General features: G+C 35.3%; 1 protein-coding gene across 4 annotated transcripts in view; it reads right to left on the minus strand.

Annotated features, from left to right (window-relative positions):
- Window positions 1-20,700, minus strand: part of LOC121375531 (pericentriolar material 1 protein-like) — a 54,581-nt gene that overhangs the window by 13,806 nt on the left and 20,075 nt on the right. For all 4 annotated transcript variants that reach the window (XM_041503031.1, XM_041503032.1, XM_041503029.1 and 1 more), the window contains exons 12-30: window positions 19,049-19,223; window positions 18,446-18,578; window positions 17,741-17,899; window positions 17,189-17,398; window positions 15,602-15,799; window positions 14,731-14,823; window positions 14,199-14,328; window positions 13,051-13,150; window positions 12,346-12,523; window positions 11,765-11,874; window positions 11,162-11,350; window positions 10,327-10,406; window positions 9,354-9,519; window positions 8,332-8,668; window positions 7,439-7,729; window positions 6,963-7,000; window positions 6,328-6,544; window positions 2,704-2,941; window positions 376-474 (exon numbers count right to left, since the gene is read on the minus strand). In XM_041503031.1, coding sequence (XP_041358965.1) covers window positions 376-474; window positions 2,704-2,941; window positions 6,328-6,544; window positions 6,963-7,000; window positions 7,439-7,729; window positions 8,332-8,668; window positions 9,354-9,519; window positions 10,327-10,406; window positions 11,162-11,350; window positions 11,765-11,874; window positions 12,346-12,523; window positions 13,051-13,150; window positions 14,199-14,328; window positions 14,731-14,823; window positions 15,602-15,799; window positions 17,189-17,398; window positions 17,741-17,899; window positions 18,446-18,578; window positions 19,049-19,223 — 3,141 coding nt within the window. The remainder of the gene's footprint in view (window positions 1-375; window positions 475-2,703; window positions 2,942-6,327; window positions 6,545-6,962; window positions 7,001-7,438; window positions 7,730-8,331; window positions 8,669-9,353; window positions 9,520-10,326; window positions 10,407-11,161; window positions 11,351-11,764; window positions 11,875-12,345; window positions 12,524-13,050; window positions 13,151-14,198; window positions 14,329-14,730; window positions 14,824-15,601; window positions 15,800-17,188; window positions 17,399-17,740; window positions 17,900-18,445; window positions 18,579-19,048; window positions 19,224-20,700) is intronic.

Raw genomic sequence — 20,700 nt, forward strand, 5'->3', positions numbered from 1 at the left:
ACTCAGTGTATGTGGTTGCGTGTGAACACATCTGTGTGAATGTTTTTAATATTATCCAAGATTTAGTCATGAGCTGTAACAGTGTCTCTGTGAAATAAAATTTATATTAAAAAAAAACCCAGAAATAAAACCCGATTTGGTCAAGACATTTCACACAGGAAATGGGAAGGTACTTTATTTTATTAATTTCCACATCTATATGGATACAAAATAGTAATTAACAAAATACAGTAGTCTCGAATGTGATATCCATTATGTATTGTAACGGGACAGGGGGAGAGAAAAGCACTTAAAAATGTGGAGTGGAATTGATACTGTGTGAAGGCTGTTCCAAAAATGTTTACAATCATTGGTAAAAAACAAAAAGGCACTCACTTTAATTTCTTCCTCATCAGAGGTTGCTATACTCTCACTTGGAGTTAACTCTGATGCTGTCCAGTTCTCACCAGCATTACCCATCCATGGGGAACGTACCTAAAAATATTTAATAAAAATATTAACACTCAAAGGATATTTAAAATATATTCTCATAATCATCATCAGTCAATGGAGAAAATCACATGGCCTTTGTTGAATAAACAAGGTAGTTGGCCACAAAAAAATAATTATGCACCCAGGAATAAAGTCAACAACATGCAGACAAGGTGATTAATGAAACAATTACCGTATTTGACCGGAAATAAGCCCATGTCTTTGAATAAGCCCCCCTCCGTTTTGATAGCATTTAAGAAATTAGGCCCTCATTCGTAAATAAGCCCACCCCCAACTTCGTCACCTTATAAATAACATGAAATTGCAAGTTTGCTCAAAGTTCATTTAAAAGGTCATACCTCCTGTAGATAATTAAACACAAATGTAACACAATATTTTACCACCAGTGAGATTTAGCAGTCTAACAATAACAGTGTGTAACATTGTTTTCAATTTCATGCCTGCAGTATTTCTCTGAAGTATCCCAGCCCAAGTATGAACTAAAAACCAATGTCTATTTTTACCACCACACTGGGTCCGCAGTTAATGCTAATTAAGCAAATACCTTATTCTGATTGGCTAAGAACAATGACCTTAGATTGACAATTCTTTGTAGTGTACGCTGGCTGCTTGTGTCAGAAACGTGTGTATAGGCTACTGAGTTTGTTGTTAATTGCTGTTGTTTTAAGTCTTCTCAGCATTAAATTTTGGATGTAAATAAACAGCACTGGTAAGTAATTGTAACATAGAAGGTGTGTTTCTATTAATTAGATACTAGTAAAAAAAAACCACAATTTAATTAATAAACAATTATTATTTATTAATAACAAATGGAACACTAATTAATAGATGTGCTACTGAACGTTTTTTTTCTTCCTAGTTCATTTAAGTATTGTTATTTATTTTAATTATTATTATGAAAAAAAAATTCTACAAAACTGGCCTCTTGTCTGGGAATAAGCCCACCCCATGCTAAGCTCACAATGAGTTGTCTTGGCCCCCTGGGCTTATTTCCGGTCAAATACGGTAATGAATATCATGAGTGATTAAACAAAGATAATTCAACAAGGTTATTCTTCCAAAGATTTTATATTTTGAAAATTTTTAATATTTTTGTTAAAAGCAATTATTTTATGTCATTGAGATTTGGAATAAGTATAGTATAACTATAGCAATTCCATCACACAATTACCAGCTTAAAAAACATGGCGATCCATAAATGTTTGGCGGCGGTTGTCTGATGGTATTGGGGGTAATCAACTGTGATTTCAGGAGTGATCTCATCATTGTCCATGATGCCCTTACAGCCCAGCGTTATGTTGACGTTATTCTAAGACCAGTTCTCTAGCCACTTTTGCGCCGTCACCGAAGACCAGGAGCTCCCCTTCTGTTTCAACAAGCCAATGCCTGTCCACATACTGCAAGAATTACCCAGGCATTCCTGCAACAAGCCGGTATCACCGTTCTGAACTGGCCTGCAGTTTCACTGGATTTGAACCCAATTAAACACATGTGGGACGAGTTAGGATGTCGTGTACGTCACCGCCAGCCACCACCGAGTAACGTCGCTGAGCTTGCACAGGCATTGCAGGAGGAGTGGAGGAACATTCCTGTGGCTTATTCCTGTGACGTTTGTGCCAATCCTTTCCCTGTCGTCTTCACGCATGCTCAAAGGCCAATGGTGGACACACCAGATACTGACCTTGATATGGGGGGGGGGGGGGGGGGGGGGGGGGGGGGGGGTTTTGAACTTTTTGATTACGAATGCAACTCGATTACTGATGATAACTGGCCATGTTTCCATGTGAATGTATCTCATGAATACCAGTCATTAATGTCATATCACATTATCCATCAATTCATTAATAGTTGTTTTTGCGTTTTCATTGTGTGTCAGTATATGTAATTTACTACAAGTTATTTATTTCAGAGCCAATTGATTTGTAAATTGCACATACAAATTGTATTTCTTTGTTATTTCCAAAACACTTTTACTTTTCTTCTTACATCAAACCAAACTGAAATTATTTACAAAACACATTTTAATAGAATGACTATAGATGTTTTCCTTTTAAAAAAACTTTTCGTGAATTCCCTAATTTTATACTTTTCCCAGCCATGGTAGATGGATTAGTACCATATTCAAGCACTAATATTTTCACCATGTTTGAACTTTGAACTCTGAAAAAAATTAGAATAAGCAGGTTACATCGTATTAAACTCGTTACATACTGAAGGTACGCAGTTGTTGTTGTTTCCTTCCTTTGAAAGAGTTTTAGAGACCAAGTCCTGAACTGCATAGAGTCCCCTCTGGCGAAGGTAGTCAGTATTGAGCTGCTGTAATATTCTGAAGAGCTCGATCAGGAAGTGAGGACGGCTTTCATTCTGAGATATGAAGACTGCCACTTCAGAGTAGATAGTCTCTTTCAATGCCTCAAAGAGAGATAACTCCCCGGCACTTCTGTACTCTCTGTGGAAAAAGAAAAGAAAAGAAATGTACATAAGAAATGAAATATTTCGGTTTCAAGCAAACCTGATGGTCAAAACAAAGCATTACAAAACTGTAACAATTCAAATATTTATCAAAAATAATATCCTCAGAATATGAATATCTGGATGTTATTTTTTAATGTTTATTTTTTGTTTCGAATAAAACTTTAGTATGTAGCTGGCACTCATAAACTTCAGTAGACCCACTTCCATCAATCTAAATCTAACAAAGGTAACTATCAAACTAAACTTCACACCCCTCATCACCTAACTCATTCTTTTATTTCTGAAATAGTTTCCAAACTGAAGAAACATTTTAGTCTGTTGGGGTTTTTGGGTGGTTTTTGTTAAAATATTTAACATGACTCTCCCATAACACAATGGAGGATTTCAACCAGTCAGATTACTGGTTTGTTTGGGACCAGTCCACTGGGAAAGTCGGAAATCCTATTAGCTAAAAGCCACATTATATTATAAAAAGAAGAATAGTTTCTGGCACAAGTCCTTTTGTAGTTGGTTTTTCTGACACAGGGGTGCACAAATGTGAAATTGTGATAGTTGCCCGGTGGACAACCAGTAACTGAAATTTGGTTGCCCAACATCATCTCTTGGTTGCCCACATATTTCATAAAACGTTTTATGAATATAATTTTGAACTGTCTTTAAAATGAAACTGAAATTTAAAATGTTATTATTATTATCATTACTTATCAGTTTAGTTTTATTTCTTTTTTAACATTATTTATCTACAGCTCATCTTCGCTTAGGCTGAAAAAAAGTTTGATTTGTTTAACGACACCACTGGAGCACACTGATTAATTAATCATCGGCTATTGGATGTCAAACATTTAGTAATTCTGACTCCTAGTCATCAGAGGAAACCCGCTACATTTTTCCTAATGCAGCAAGGGATCTTTTATATGCACTTTCCCACAGACAGGAAGGCACATACCACAGCCTTTGTCCGGTTGTTGTGCACTGGTTCGATCTCGCTTGGGCTGTCACAGTCATAATACTTTGATGAAGTCGGGGCTCATCCAGGATTAAAAATACCTGTTGCCAAAACAATTGCCAAACGGGATTTTTATTTGCCATAATGAAAATGTTTTAGCCAAAATTGTTTTGTGTAGTACTGTATAGAGTATTTATATATGAATATGAAAATGTATCTTTTTCAGCTAATTATGTACAAACTGGAATACATCTGAATAACAAAATTATCCCCGATTAAAATCAAAGACAGCAATGGGGGTAGGGGCAGTTAATATATTACTTTAATTTTTCAGTGGGTGAGGGGAGATATGCAGAGTTGGAAGCCAACGCCCTATGGAAACACACCAAAAATTCTAAGGCCTATGGCATTGATAAAAATCTGAGAGCCAATACTCTTCCTTCTTTTTTTAAACAGTGCTCATTATTTCTGTAAAATAACAATCTTTATTTTGGTTTGAACTGCTTTTAATTGTATTTTAAAATAACCCATCTATTCCACACCCCAACAATTTCGTAATTTGCACCATTTTGTTGATTTCTTTTTTTGATACTTATTATGTCCTTAAGTCTCCTTTTGATTTTTTCATACATGTATGTCTGATTGTCAGTCACATATATTCGATCTTAGCTAAATATCTCCTTTGCTACTTCGTTTTTTTTATGTGGATCTTTTTATCATATGTACTGTATACATCTGTGTGTGGATATCAATAAAAAATGGGAATAATTTCCGCGTCGTGTTAAATGCTTGTTGTTGATTTCAGCTTATAAAATACATAGCCTTAAGAATGCTGACTTCACGTTATGACAACTATCCATTTACGTCAAAAGGTTTTGATTAAAAAGAGAATGAATTCAATTTTTTTAAATCTAGCTAACTTTTGAGATGTCACTTCAGTCAACAAATTTATATAATATTTTATCTAACAAATATCATGATTATTTTTAACTAATTGTATTCAGTGTACGTTTAACCGCAATTTGTATAAATACTGCATGTTCCTTTCCCGCGATCGCGAAATGCATGAGTGCGAAATTAACTAAGACAACGGAAATAAACAAACGAAACAGCAATTAAGTATTCATTGATGCGAACAACTATTTGGTGGGGGTTTTTTTCTCACAAATTTACATCAAGATTTACTTCTGTGTAATCGTATTGTTTAATGTCTGCAACAATGTCTTTTGACACATGCAACAGTCTCAGCTGACTGTCAAGTGTGACCTATATGCACACTGAGAACAGCCAACGAACGTTTTCCATTGGTTCCCAACGTGGACATTTGGTTTAACGTGAAGCGCATAAACCAGTTTAGCGGACGTTTTTTGTTTTGCTCGGTCTAGCTGAACTCGGCCCTAGCCTACTTGTCTTTGGCCCTGAACTAGCATGTGTACTGAAACTGACACGCAATTTCGGTCCATTTTTATGCTGAATTCTTGATGTCAACGCTTCTTGTTACTAGTTGCGAGATCCCTGTTAATATTTGGTATTATTAATATATGTTAGGTGTCGGGATAGATTATGTAACCGATTGTTCACATTGGAAGATAGAAAATGGCTTAGCCAAATTTTTTGCTCAGAACTGGATGGTTGTTGGGTGTAGTTTGTGGCCTTTCACATGTCTTGTGCCCTTTGCTAATAGCCGCCATTCTGAAACGTATCTGTCTGCATTGAATTCGTCAAAATCATGCACGATGGATATTTATATTGCCTGTCAGTCAAGTTATCAGTTTCGATACTTTTGAATTGCCCGTGACTGTCCAAGTGTCGGGAAGTTTTGTTTTTCATTTTACTTGTTTTATGATTTTCTTGGTTGCCCGTCGGACAACTGTTTGACAAAGATTGGTTGCCCGCAACATATTTTGGTTGTCCTGGGCGCGCGGACAACCGATTTGTGCACCCTTGTGACACGAGTCTCAAGAAAATCAATCCTCTGAGTGAGCTTTCGTGAGCTCCAAGGATTGATTTTCTTGAGATGAGTGTCAGAAAAACCATCTACAAAAGGACGAGTGCCAGAAATATTTTCTAGTTCAATCATACTTATCATTTTATTATAATTATTATAAAATTCACTGCATCTTATTTTTGTACAGTGACCTCAAGACCCTGCTCACAGCTGTTATATATTATGTCACTAGAAGGAATGCATGCAGTGTTACATGATGGAATGATGCAATGAACATGTAGCAACGGCCGTCTATCTCATAAACGACGAGACCAATTAACCAATGAAAAGGGTGCATTACCGTCTAGAGGACATGTGCTAGATGCTTTTTTTAACAAGGATTTCTAGCATCTTTCTACTGGGTGACTGAACTAGAAATAAGATTTCTACGAGTTCACACAGGCTTTAGTCAACTCATTGTTTATACCTTGCCCTGGTAAACAGGCTGTTGGGACTTGTAGCTGCTCTAGCAGTGGGTAAGCTTGGCATATCCTGAAAACCAGAAGTGGATTTCTCTCTCGCACTGGACACTGGAGGCATATCTTGAAAGCCTGCACCACTGATGCCAGAACTCAAACCAGGCTGATAACGCTGATTACCAGCAGAACTTTCGGTAGTGGGAGTCGAGTATTTTTTTCCAGTAGCTACAAAATAAGAAACTCATGTTAACAGCAAGAAAATTATACACCGCAGGACAAATGAAATCCTTATACAGCACCAAGATTAGGCAATGTGCCAGGATAATCAGATTTTATTACAATTACACACGGTTATGGAAACCAACCACTGTTCCCCCAAAATTGAAGGTCATGTTTTCTTGGCAAACAGAAGTACAGAAGCAGGTCATCGAGTAGATACCTTTCACAAATCACCTGCTCACAAGAACTATAAATCGACTGGTAATTCACATCATATTACCAATTCAGCAACTATGTTTGTAGACAGATGCTTAAATTGTCATAAGTTGCAAAATAATAAATATATCACTATAATAATCATATCATAATCATGTGTAATTTTTTATATTAAAAAGCATGGTGTAAAATATTAACATACACCTACCTGATTGTGATTTCATGGACTGTTCTTGTTGGCTTTTCCTACAAACAAGAATTCTTCACAATTAAATGTCACGCCTACCATAAACCTATTTGGTGATGCATATAACTGCATCCATAAATGTGTATTTAAATGCATGTTTTTTTTTTTAAATAATCAAAAACATAACAAAACAAAATAAACTTTAAAAAAAAATCAGATTAAAATTTTAATTTAAGAATTAAAGTTTCAATGGTATAGGACTTATAGTTTATGAGAAATGGAGCTAAATGTGAAAACTTAACATTAGAGCCAAATGCAAAAAAAACAGAACTGAAAAAAAGAGAGGAAAAAAACTACACCACTGCATCAAGAAGGTATTGCAATCATAAACCAGTCAGTGTTGCCAATATTTTTTAACTCACAAAACATTCTAGTTCTCAAGTTTACAGGTTTATAAACTGATGTAACAACAAACATTTAGTAGAATGGATTCCTACCTTTTTCTAGTGTTTTGTGTGTTGAAGGCATTATCTCCCGCTGCCTTCTCTTTCTGTGGTCCCGAGAGTGTGAGAATGTTCACGTGATTGTTTGCAGACTGATTTGCCTGATAACTGCTTTCTGGCATGCCAGTACAGCGGAGGTACGAGTCCAGGCGGGGCGGAGGTGCTGGACGGAGGTTGTTCACATGGAAACCAGAGGCTGCTCCATTCGCCTGTGATGACTGCTTCAGCATGTCTTCCCATTTTGTACTAGATGCACTGGGTGCTCTTCTCTCGTGGGGCAAATCACTATTACATACAAAAAGGAAAGGATTTTGTACTAAAACAGATTGCTGTCAAAATATAATTAATAACTGACAAGTTTACCTCAGAAAATAATAATAGCAAAAAATCATAAATGCATCATTTTGTCAACATAAAATATGCCATGACACAACGTCACTGGCTAGATTAACTAATGTTCAATAACTGAACTCTAATGTTAATAAAAACTTCAGCTGTGCCATACTGTATTGCTAACAAAACCCAGCTGTTCACTGTAAAATGATACATCTCATGAAATCTCAAAACAATGAAATAACGACAAAAGCTAATGGCTAAAAAGATTTTCAAGAGGACTAAATACATGTAGTGACAAAAGCTAGTAGCTAAAGAAGTTTTTTTTTTAAACAGGATTTTGGTCTTTATAAAAGCTAGTGGCTAGACAAAATTTAAAAAAAGAAAAGGCCTAAAATTTAATAACAAAAGTTAGTGGCTAAAAAAAAAAAGGACCCACATAACCAATAAAAAAATATCTTTAAAAGTAGGACTAAATAATAACAAAAAGTTAGCGGTAAAAAAAAAAAAAAAAAAAAAATAAATAAAAAAAAAATAAAAAAAAGCTAGCTTACCGAAACAATGGAGACTGAGGTTCTAGAGTAAATGCTGTCTCCTGTGATGGCGGCAGATTAAAGCTGCTCGTTGCCGCACTGTTGGGAATGGCGGACGCTGATGGCGGTACCATGTGAGGAACAACGAGTGGGCTGGGTCGGTGGTCCTCCGCGATCTCCGAGAGGTTGTGCTGGCTAAGCCTGTTGAGATTCTGGTAGAGATTGTGGATCTCCATCTGTTGCATAGACAGCTGCTGGTAGCACTGGCACATCATCATCTGCTGCTGCTGAATCTGTTGCTGCAGCATGTCAGGCACCAGGTTGCCGCGGGCCATGGCAGTCGGAGACAGAAGCATGCCTAAAGACAAGAAAATACATTTTGAGTTTACTACATTAATTCATTTGGAACAGTTGAAAATTGATTAGCAACTACTGTTTAATGGTTTAAAATTGTGTAACGATCTTTAAAACTTGCACAGTGATACTGAACAAAGTGTTCCCTGACAATTCATAGTAGTTCGTTAGCTCATCTTTAAATCTGCAACTGTGGCGTCAGCGTTCAGAATATAATGCAGCTGCTTGATAGAAATGAGATGTGTGTGTATGTGTGTGGTGTGGTGTGTGGTGTGTGTGTGTGGGGGGGGGGGGGGGGGGAATGCTTTGCAGGAGTCTAAATTATAATGAGGGGATCAATTCCAGGGATGGAAACTATACTGGATAAAAAAAAAATCTAGTTTTGAAAAGTAATGGGATTATTTTGAGTTTTTCATCAAAGAACAAGAAAGAAACTGAAACCTAAAGTATTTAAATTTATGCAATCCAATGAGAGCACACAACCCCTCGACTACATATGTATTTGCAATCACTTGACAACACACCCCTTATAGTAAAATGTTTTTAAAAATTCAAGGACAGGTGCTTTCAACTTCATGGATCTATACAAACCCAGTTACACAACAAACAAAATAATATAATATAAAAAAACACAACTCCCTCCTCCCAAATTCCACAATTATCTAAACACGAAAACAAAATTTACAAACCTGATGATGACAGACTGCTGTTAGCTTGGCTAATGTTCTGCTGATCCAACAGAAGAGCCTGGCACATGTGGGACATTCGCTCGAGTTGTTGTTGAAGCACTGCCAGTGTTTGACCTTTCGGGCTTTGTTCAGCTTCATTGACAATCTCTTCAGGAGATCGATAGTTCTGAAACAACATATAGAATTCATCTGTAATACATTTAAAATCCATAGTAAGCCCCACATGTGAGGCCAGTGGTAGTTTAACAATAATTTAATGCTTGTGGAACTGCTGCAATATTTTCTCTATGGTTTAAATATAAATTAATAGTGGGCAGTGGATATACAAAAATACTGCTCCTCCTCCCAACAATGTGATCAATTTTTAAAGCTTTAAAGACATTCAAATTTAGGCTGTGAACCAGCACTGTATGTTAGTTGTTTGAAAATAATATTATGCATCACTATCTTTTAAATATTTTACCTGCATTTTAGTAGCATATTTTCATTTACATATAATTCAGCAGATTTATTTTTAAAAAATCAAAATACTAAAGTATATACTAGTTAATTTCATTTCAACTTATTTTCGTGCTTATATCAATTACAGTTCAAGCACATTGTCCTGGGCACACACCTCAGCTATCTGGGCTGTCTGTTCAGGACAGTGGGTTAGTTATTAGTTGTTAGTGATAGAAAAGAGGGTGTAGTGGTCTTACACCTACCCATTGAGTCATTAAAACTTGCTTTGAGTGGGAGCAGGTATCAGGCCGCGAACCCAGTACTTACCAGCCTTATGTTCGATATCTTAACCATGACACCACCGAGGCCAGTTATACTAGTTAAAATTTATTTTCAGATTTAATATTTGGTTGTGCAATATTTAATGAAATTCATATATGAAACCTTTATCTAATGCCAAAGACTTGACAATAAAATAGAACTACACTAAAAACAAATTACTCAAAGATATGCATTAAGTCTCAAAGCACACCTCTTGTTTAGTTTTTGACACTTTCTTCCCCTTTCCTTTCTTTTTTTGAGGTCGAGCTATCTGCTTGGGTCGTGTGGAGTCTGCAAATATGAAAATAATAAATAATGGAATACAGCACGGAATAAGAATATCATTATATCACCACAACAAAAAGGGAAAACAGGTAATAAACTCAACACTGAAAAGACTGAAAGGTGCCTTGCTGACAGTGTGCATCCTATCATTTATATTACACATACCTATTAAAATTATGTGATAAATATATCTTTTTCTGACGAGCATGCTTTTACTTAATCTAACGGGTGCAAAACATTGTGCCTCTGCTTGAAAAAATATAATTTATTAGTGATTTATTAGAAACAAGGCATTAAATCTAATCAATTATATACGTATGTTATAAATCATTATCATTCAAGACGTGTTTAGATTGGAAATCATTTCCCTTATTAGTTTGACGAGTCCGATTTTCCCCAGCCTCAACATTTTGAGGAAAGTGATATTCAACACTCCTTGGTTTAAAAAAAAAAAAGTATATTAATACTGAATACATTTATTTACATTTAGTGTTTACATAAGGAATAACAAATTCTCCTCTCTCTACTTTTCCAAATAAAATTATCAAATACCAACCCATGCTGATTTATCAAGTTATTAAGTCTAATACATTACATTCTGATCCTCAAATCGTCTCTGTTATATAGCCTGACTCAGTGAGAATAACAAGTAACCTAATTTATTTTTACATTCAATGTTAAAAAATACTCAACTGCCTATTTCTTCAAAAACATTTTTTACTTAGGGGATAAACTACAATTTTGTGGCTTTATTTACACACCTATCTGTTTTCTGATGGGTTGGGGATAACCTTGTGTCCTGCCTCGTGCAGTTTTTGGTCGTTCCATGCTACGCATCGCACGTTCAGAGCGCCGCTTCCTGGCATCCTCCTCTATGGTGTACGTCCCGTTCTCCGAGTCTTGTTCCTCTTCCTCTTCCTCCACCTGCACAATGCCATCACTGGGATAGCCTAAAGAACACATTAAAAAGGTGTACACTACTGTAAAACTCATAAACAAGGAATACTGTGTCTAAAAATTGAGTCTAGTTTTGTTTGAAAATGTGTAGGTAAATTCAATCTGCCATGGCTAAACATAATGCTACAAAACAAAAGCTCATTAATCGTTAATTATTTAGTTTTAAGGGTTTTTTTGCAAACATTTATCAAATACATTAATCAAATTCAACTACTTTTCATATTTGGTAATTTGGTCAAATGAAAGTTTAAATTTTGTGAATATTTAATGAGTAAGTTCAACATCGAGGTTGTAATTTTTTTTTAGGATTAATGGTTAATTAGTTAATTATTAATTGTCAGCGATAGCAACACCTATTTAAAATCACTGCCTGCAGCCTACTAAAGAACACCCGAGAAGTGACATACCATCATCTTCATTTCTATCATTTCCATCTTCATCTTCAGTGATGCTGCCCAGATTGTCAACAGTGGATCCACCCCAGGTTGCCATAGTCACATCTACACTAGCACTTGGACTGTTCAGATAAGAAATTCAGTAAAATGATATGTTAAACATAAACTGTAAAAAATTTAGCTTTGTTACAATAGTCATCCAAATCAACTGTGAATGCACACTAATACTTGCTGGTTTATGCTAACAAGTATAATGATACTTATTATAAAGAATACACATGAATCTCAACTCATCAATGACTACATTTTATGAATTCAAGTCAGAACTAAAAGCTATAGACATAGTGGTATAAGTCACCAGCCTTATGATCGGTGGGCAATGGGTTCAAATCTAACAACTGGCTCCCACCCAAAGTTATTTTTAATGGCTTACTGGGAAGGTGCAAGGCCACTGCACCATTTGTTTCCTAGTAATCACAAACCATTTACCCATGTCCTGTCCTAGATATAGGCGCAAAATTCAAGTTGCAATGAAATGAACTAGACAGGCTGTAAAAAGTTAATCATACAATCATGGCCTGATAGGAACTTACGCAAAAGCATCGGTGGAATATGACACCGTATCACTCTGGTTGTCCTGATTCCTCACGTACGACTTCTTGTTTCTATCTTTCTTCATTATGGCCTCCAGCTCCTTCTTTTTCTGTCTCAATTCTTCACGCAATATTCGCTGCTTTCGCATCTTGCTGTAAAGTTCATCATTGGAGGCAACTAACAAAATGAGAACAAAATTTAATTTAGTAAATGCAAATTAAAGATTATTAAATCAATTCAAGTTGCTCTGTTTTATTCAATTCATTTGTTAGAATTTTCTAAAAATGCACACACACTAGTACGATCAGGTATTCACTATTATTATTATGTGAATGTATATAAAAATAGAACACATTGGTTCATTAATGACTGTGAAAGCTTGCTGAACCCTAATACATTTAACTGTTTAAAAATAAGCCTGGATCTAAATTCCAATAACCTGGGCACTACCAAGGACTACTGATGCCAAGACCCATCTGACCTTAGGATAGCATTCTACTACTGCAACACCAGCAGGGCTAGCTCTGCCACTCGCCAAGTTCACCAATTGCGAATTTTATAATTGGTGAATGTTATTTTATTCCGGCAAACAAAATTGTGTAATGATTGATATTTTGTTGAAAAATAACTGCAGATTTGCATTTTTAAAGATGATTTGAACAAAAATGTTCTACTCAACCAGAGCTAGCCCTGAGTTAACTTACAGGTAACAACTGGAGTGTTCTGATGGCCCTGTGGCTGCTGGTCCTCCTGGATCTTGTCAGACTGGTTATCCGCGGCTCTGGGGGTCACGCTTTCTTCACTCTGTGAAAAAACAATTTAAAAATTCACCAACTTTCTAACACCTAAACAATAAATTCTCTTAATTAAAAATATAATTTTAAAAGTACTACAAGAGCATGTTTCACTTAACATAAATGATGTTTCTGCATCACATTAATCCTATTCATGACCAGAAAAATAATACAATTTATGATAGGGATCATATATATTTGGATGATAATTAGATAAATAGAGTTTTGTTAAGGAGATTGCTTATTCAAGTATCACTCAAATGACATACATTTTAATGTTTAGTAATGTGCATGATAGATGATTCACTAGGCTTCAATACAAGAGATACGTAACATTTTTGACCAAAAAAAAAAGGAAAGGAATCTTTTTTAACCTTCTGACTACTGCAGGCGAGATATCTCGCCCGACATCACGTCAGTCGATATACTGTACACTGTATACAGTGCATTCCCCAGTTCATATTTCCCGCTGTTTCGCACACGACACTCACCGGAAACGGAAATATAATTAAAGAATGGTGGGGTTTGTTTTGATTTTTTCAACTGAAAATACCTTGAAATTTTTAGTTCAAAAAGTGGTTTTCGGCAAGTATTTTCGCTTGACAACAATAGCGGCACGTCGCGGTCATTTTCAGGGATCGATAGCTGATTGTGACAGCTAATTTGATAATAAATTTGATCGTTTTACCAACAACGAAAATTACCAAATATTGCAATATGAATCTTAGTTCGGGTTTTAAAAAAAAATTCTGGTCAGAAAACCACTGTTATTGGGAATAATGGACATAAATATTGGACAGCTGGCCACAAATACCCGTAAGTAAATGCAACTTTTTCGATTTTTTGCCTAATTTTAATCACCATTAGCCAATCTAAAATTACAAAAAAAGACACGAAAATAATACTTACCGATTACTATATGAACTTTATTTCATGTTTTTATAAGGGTGAGGCAGTGTCTATGGAGAGCAATCGATCAAGTGTCCCATCACACTGATAAGAAATTAGTACAGTACTCAAGTATACAGAGGCCGTTTTTAGACTAGAATTATTTTTACCATTGCATCCTCGGTAGCCTGAAAGTGCTGAAGAGCGCTCTGGATTGCTAAAAGTCTGTGGCGCTCAACTTTTAGTTTCTCTAGCTCTTCTCGCTGGGCTTCAAGAGACGGGCTTTCAGAAGTCTGAACACTGTGGTATAGAAAACACAACAGTGATAACATAGAAAAGTAAAGTTTAAATTTAAACAAAACATCATACATTGCCATTATAATGAAAAACAGTTACCATACACCAAACATTTTACACCAACCACCGCTCCCTCTTGAACTTTTTTAAGCATTCAGGAAAATTTTATGATGCTCCAATTAGGACTTTCTTCTACAGAAATGGCAGGCCTTATAGCTTGCAAAGAGTGGACCCACTACAATGATTAAGTATCAAGTTATTGTTAATATACTTCACAGACAACTCAAATAACAAACTGAATTAGACCTTGATCATTCTCTGATAAAATGAAGTGAGACTTCACTAACAACAGATTAACAAACACTAAATTACATAACTGTTACTGTATTAATTACAACAACTAACCTTGCAACTTCTCTCAGAAGTCCCTGTGTTTGTGTTCGAAGACTTTCAAGCTCTCCTCGCTGAATATGCAAAGGAACGTCAGACCTAGGAACACTGAAACACAAATTAAAATGTTTAATTAGCTAAAAACAATAACAGAGATATTTTAACTTCCAAGTGTTTATTGCCAATGGGCATGTTTTGATAGCAGTTTTGAAAATATGATCTACTTTTACAAAGCATAGCACCTGATTTCACACAAATGATTGTTCTGTTCATGTGCCAGTTATACAATTTCTACATCATGTGAACGATAAATATACAGAACTTCACATACGTTGTTTTCGCTTCCTATTTATTGCACAAGTTTATTTTGCGCAAGAATATATACCACGAGTCCGCATAGTGGTTGAATGGTATGTTCTTGCACAAAATAAACAAGTGCAATAAATAGGAGGTGAAAACAACGTTGTGAATTTCTGTATTTATTACTTACCTTCTTTTATGCTTTATGAAACATTTTGTAATTTAATGTCATAACAACACTTTCTGAAATCTATGATTAATACTCCTTTCATGGATTTACTTAATGTTAAGAATTATACTCTGCAACAATCTTGTGTAATGTTTCAAATATGATGTGACATAATTTGTAAATCATATACGACGTCAGTAACAAAAAGGCGCTAACTCCACTAAACATAAAAAGATAATTCCCCATTTAAAAGTTCTGGTCCAGATTGCACATATGTGTGATACAAGATAAATTTATCACATGGTTTAAAAATATCTTTATCACTATAATAAGATTGAATAGGTATGTTATAAATCACTGTTTCACAGTTATGTTTAATTGTTGGATCGGTAAAATAATACACTTAGTCTAGTGTACCTTGGTTTGGCCTGATCTGTAATTTCTCCTTCACTAGTAACATTCTGATCAGAAGGTCTTGTTAACTGAGCAACGACATCATCATCTAGATTGGCCGAAAGGTTTTCTGGAAGGTCAAGGGCAGCATCGGGAGACTGTTGTACAATGGTCACAAGATCCTGAAGTCGACGCAGCTTTTCCTTTGCAGCTTTCAATTTTCTGCATAGTCAAAATCAAGCAAATAATTTAACAAAATGACTGGATTATTTATCTCCATTTATAGTATACCGGTACTAAGTTAACTTATCTTGGGATTCAACTCAGCAGACAATCGCACTAATGGAATATTTTACAGAATTAAAAATTTATATGAGACATTCTATGAGTGTGTTAGATAAATATTAAATGGTTAATAGAACAGAATGATAGGAGTAGGATTGTTTACTATTTCTGCATGAATCTTTCAGGGTTGGGGGGTTTTTTGGAGGGTAGGAGGGATATTGACAGATGGCTTAGGATTTTCATGATTGGCCAAAAAGAATATGCTTTTACATGTACCATAATTTAATATAATTAATTTAACTTTATTGTTTCCATCAAGTATCTAAAAACTCAGGTAAACAAAACAAATTCTGACTGACTTACTAACTGCCAGAATTGCGTGTCTGGCTGTCACCAAAAGCATTCAGAGAGTACTGCTAAAGCAATACATATACAGAACTTCACATACATAGTTTTCGGATCCTATTTATTTTGCGCAAGACTATATACCACGAGACCGCATAGCGGTCAAGATGTTCTTTCGCAAAATAAACGAGTGCAATAAATAGGAAGCGAAAACAACGTATGTGAAGTTCTGTATTTATTATATACCTTCTTGTATGTTTTACAAAAATGGTTTTTAATTTAATGTCATAACAACACTTTCTTAAATCTATGATCAAAACTCCTTTCATAGATTTACTTAACGTTAAGAATCTTACTCTATGGCAGCCTTGTGTAATGTTTCAAATTTGATGTGACATAATTTGTAAATCATATGTGACGTCGGTAAATAAAAGGCGCTAACTGCAGTAAAAATAAAAACAGAATTCCCCATTTAAAAGTTCCGGTCCAGATTGCACATATGTGCGATACAAAATAAATTTATCAAAATGTCTTTTATCACTATAGTAAGATTGAACAGGTATGTAATAAATGTTCCTACAAAACCCAACAATTGTTCTTATCTCCTAAATTCAAGGGCCATACTTCTGTGAAAAGTGGGTAAATCACAAACTTAATCTGTAACAGTACATGATAAAGCTATATACAAAATTTCAGGTTAACATCTCAAAACCTTCTGGGCCATAACTCCATCAAAAAGGGATAAATCGCCATGAAAGTCAAACTTGATCTGTAACAGTACATGATAAAGCTATACATAAAATTTAAGGGTCAATATCTTAAGACTTTACAAAAAACAACATTTGGAAAACTATGGGACAGATGGACAGAGATGAAACCTATAGTCCCCTCTGTTTGGAGCGGTAGGGGACTAATAATTTATATATGACATATTTTAACCTTGATAAACTTTCCGACTGACGACTGCTGTAACAACTGTACCTGACTTTCTCCTGTATTTCTGGATCATCTCCCCAAGGCCCAAGACTTGACACTACTGACGCTTCATCCGAGTCGCCACCAGACGCATTTTCCTCATCCGACTGTTCTGGGGCAGAGATATTTGCCGTCTGCATTCCAGGGAATGTGAAGGTTTCCTGTACCGGTACCTGGTGCAACTTTGCACGATCACTATTTCCTTGTTGCCTGTTACTGGAAAGCAGGGTGAAATAGTTATCACAACCAAGAAAATGATCCAGTTAAAAATTAATTTTGTTTTTGTTATATGGGACCGTTTCTACTGTTTTTGCAATTGCAATGTCTACCCATATCCATACAAAGTTTGTGGGTACTGACACTACAGCAGGGCCATAAAAGTTTCATTGATCAAAACACATCCAGTTGGGTTTATGTCGGATACGGAACAAAGAAGACCTACACAAGACTTTGTATGTTTGTTTAAATCTGTAACTATTTAACTGTAACATAAAAACTGAAAATTAATTTGTCATTAATGAGTAAATTAAGACTAAGTTTTTCAGAAAATGTTCGTACCTCATTCGAGTTAATTCCCCTTCTCCGTAATCACTGTAACCTGGAACTGATGACTGTTCATCCTGTTCACCCATCTCAGAATTTTCACCTTTTGTTGTCTGGTAATACTGAACCAAATCACGCAGTTTATTCAGTCGATCACGAACATCATGTAACTGGCTAGAAGGTAAAGAATATTTGTTTAATATCGTCAGTATATTTTCAACTAAAGCTAATTAATGGTTATTTCAACTCATCTTGTCATGAGAGTAAACCCACAAGAACATAGATATGTAAAATACAACTACTATTGTACATAACTACAACCATAAATATACCAGTTGTGGACATCTAGTAAAAAACATATAAGCCACATTCCATACCTCAAACTGCCTAAAAGGAATATTATATTGCTTTACTATTACCACCTTATTGTAAGCGAATACATGACACTTACTGTGCAAACATTATTGATGATAAATAGACAATTTATCCAAAAACAAATCATGTTAGAGGTTTAGTAACTTTTTTCTTCTTATTACCCTTTATAGCAATGTAAATAACAGTTGGCATCCAGCACATTTTGTCAGACATAGACCATAAATTACAAGGTTTTTATCCAGTTCCCACCTAGTATTAAATTCCGTAATCTGATACAAATGTTCAATACCTAATCCAGTCAAACATTAGACTATTAATTTCTTCGTTAGTGTAGAGAAAACTAACCTCAGCTTGTTCTGAGCGTCCATCATGTCGAGCATCTCCTGGGCGGTCTCGGCGGTGTCTCCAGCAGCAGCCGACGCTCCCAGGGAATCAGTGATTTTGATCTGAGACGATGTAGGACTCATGTTGTCATCATCTACAAAACAAAACACATCGTTTGCATGCTTTGTCTTATAATGAAGCAGATAAGCTTTGGCCTTACAGTTAGCTCTGTAAAAACTTTCATACTTTGCAAATTATCCAATTATTCCTTAGAATAATGGATCAAATAAGGCCTTAAAAGAAAATAATAGCTCTATGACAATTAAATTACATTATGTTCAGACAGTAAAGAATATCTAAAAAAGAAAAAGAAAAAAAAGAAAGAGTTGAAAACAACAGATAACTCAATTATATGTAAATTTGATTTTAATTACTAGTTTATGGGGTAAAAGTCACTGTTAGTTCAAAAATAGTTTTGGTAAATATAAACACCAACAGTGTTAGTGCAATTCATATACTGTAAAATGTTTCTAATAATATTCTCTTACTCTTAAAAGGTTTTTAAATACAATCTGTCAATTAAAAGCGGCAAATGCTTCAGTCTGACATTACACATAGATTTACCCGTGTTAGCATAGTCCATCTGGTCCAGTCCTCGGGTTCTCAGAGTCTGCAGCTGTCCAAGCAGAATATCCATCTGCTGTTTCTTCTCCTGCAAGTCTCGCATCTTATCTTGTAGTTGTTGTCTGTTGCTGATCAGAGTGGCCGTTTCAACCTCCGTATTGTTGAGATTACTTGTCTGGAAAATCCATAAAAACAGAAATAAAATACATCTGCAAATAATGATGATATGCTCTAAGCTTCAAGAACATAGCATTTATAATTATAGGGATTTAAATATTACAAAATGTATGAAAGGAAAGGAATATTTGTTTAATGACATTTCAGCAATGTTTAAAACTATGACTAATGGGCATTTAACATATGGTTATTTTGACACTTGATTGAGAGAAAGAGAGGAAGCCCACTGCTGCTAACTAAGTTACTTTTACCAATAAAACAAGGATTTTTTTTATCCAGTTCCCACAGAGTCAAAGTTTGTTTTGTGTAATGACAACACAAGAGCATCAGTTATTGGATATCAAACATTTGGTAATTCTCAGGGGTGAACAAATGTGAAATTGTGATAGTTGCCCGGTGGGCAACCAGTAGCTGAAGTTTGGTTGCCCAACATCATCTCTTGGTTGCCCACATATTTCATAAAACGTTTTATGAATATAATTTTGAAGTCTTTAAAATGAAACTGAAATTTAAAATGTTATTATTATTATCATTACTTATCAGTTTAGTTTTATTTCTTTTTTAACATTATTTATCTACAGCTCATCTTCGCTTAGGCTGAAAAAAAGTTTGTTTTGTTTAACGACACCACTGGAGCACACTGATTAATTAATCATCATCTATTGGATGTCAAACATTTAGTAATTCTGACTCGTAGTCATCAGAGGAAACCCGCTACATTTTTCCTAATGCAGCAAGGGATCTTTTATATGCACTTTCCCACAGACAGGAAGGCACATACCACAGCCTTTGTCCGGTTGTTGTGCACTGGTTGGAACGAGAAACAACCCAATCAGCTGAATGGTTCCACAGAGGTGGTTCTATCTCGCTTGGGTTGTCACAGTCATAATACTTGATGAACTCAGGGCTCATCCAAGATTAAAAATACCTGTTGCCAAAAAAATTGCCAAATGGGATTTTTATTTGCCATAATGAAAATGTTTTAGCCAAAATTGTTTTGTGTAGTACTGTATAGAGTATTTATATATGAATATGAAACTTGTATCTTTTTCAGCTAATTATGTACAAACTGGAATACATCTGAATAACAAAATTATCCCCGATCAAAATCAAAGACAGCAATGGGGGTAGGGGCAGTTAATATATTACTTTGATTTTTCAGTGGGTGAGGGGAGATATGCAGAGTTGGAAGTCAATGCCCTCTGCAAACACACCCAAAATTCTAAGGCCTATGGCATTAACAAAAATCTGAGAGCCAATACTCTTCTTCTTTTTTTAAACAGTGCTCATTATTTCTGTAAAATAGCAATCTTTATTTTGGTTTGAACTGCTTTTAATTGTATTTTAAAATAACCCATCTATTCCACATCCCAACAATTTCGTAATTTGCACCATTTTGTTGATTTCCGCGTCGTGTTAAATGCTTGTTGTTGATTTCAGCTTGTAAAATATGTAGCCTAAGAATGCTGACTTCA

This window comes from Gigantopelta aegis, chromosome 6, assembly GCF_016097555.1.
Source record: "Gigantopelta aegis isolate Gae_Host chromosome 6, Gae_host_genome, whole genome shotgun sequence".
In the NCBI taxonomy this organism is placed as follows: domain Eukaryota; kingdom Metazoa; phylum Mollusca; class Gastropoda; order Neomphalida; family Peltospiridae; genus Gigantopelta; species Gigantopelta aegis.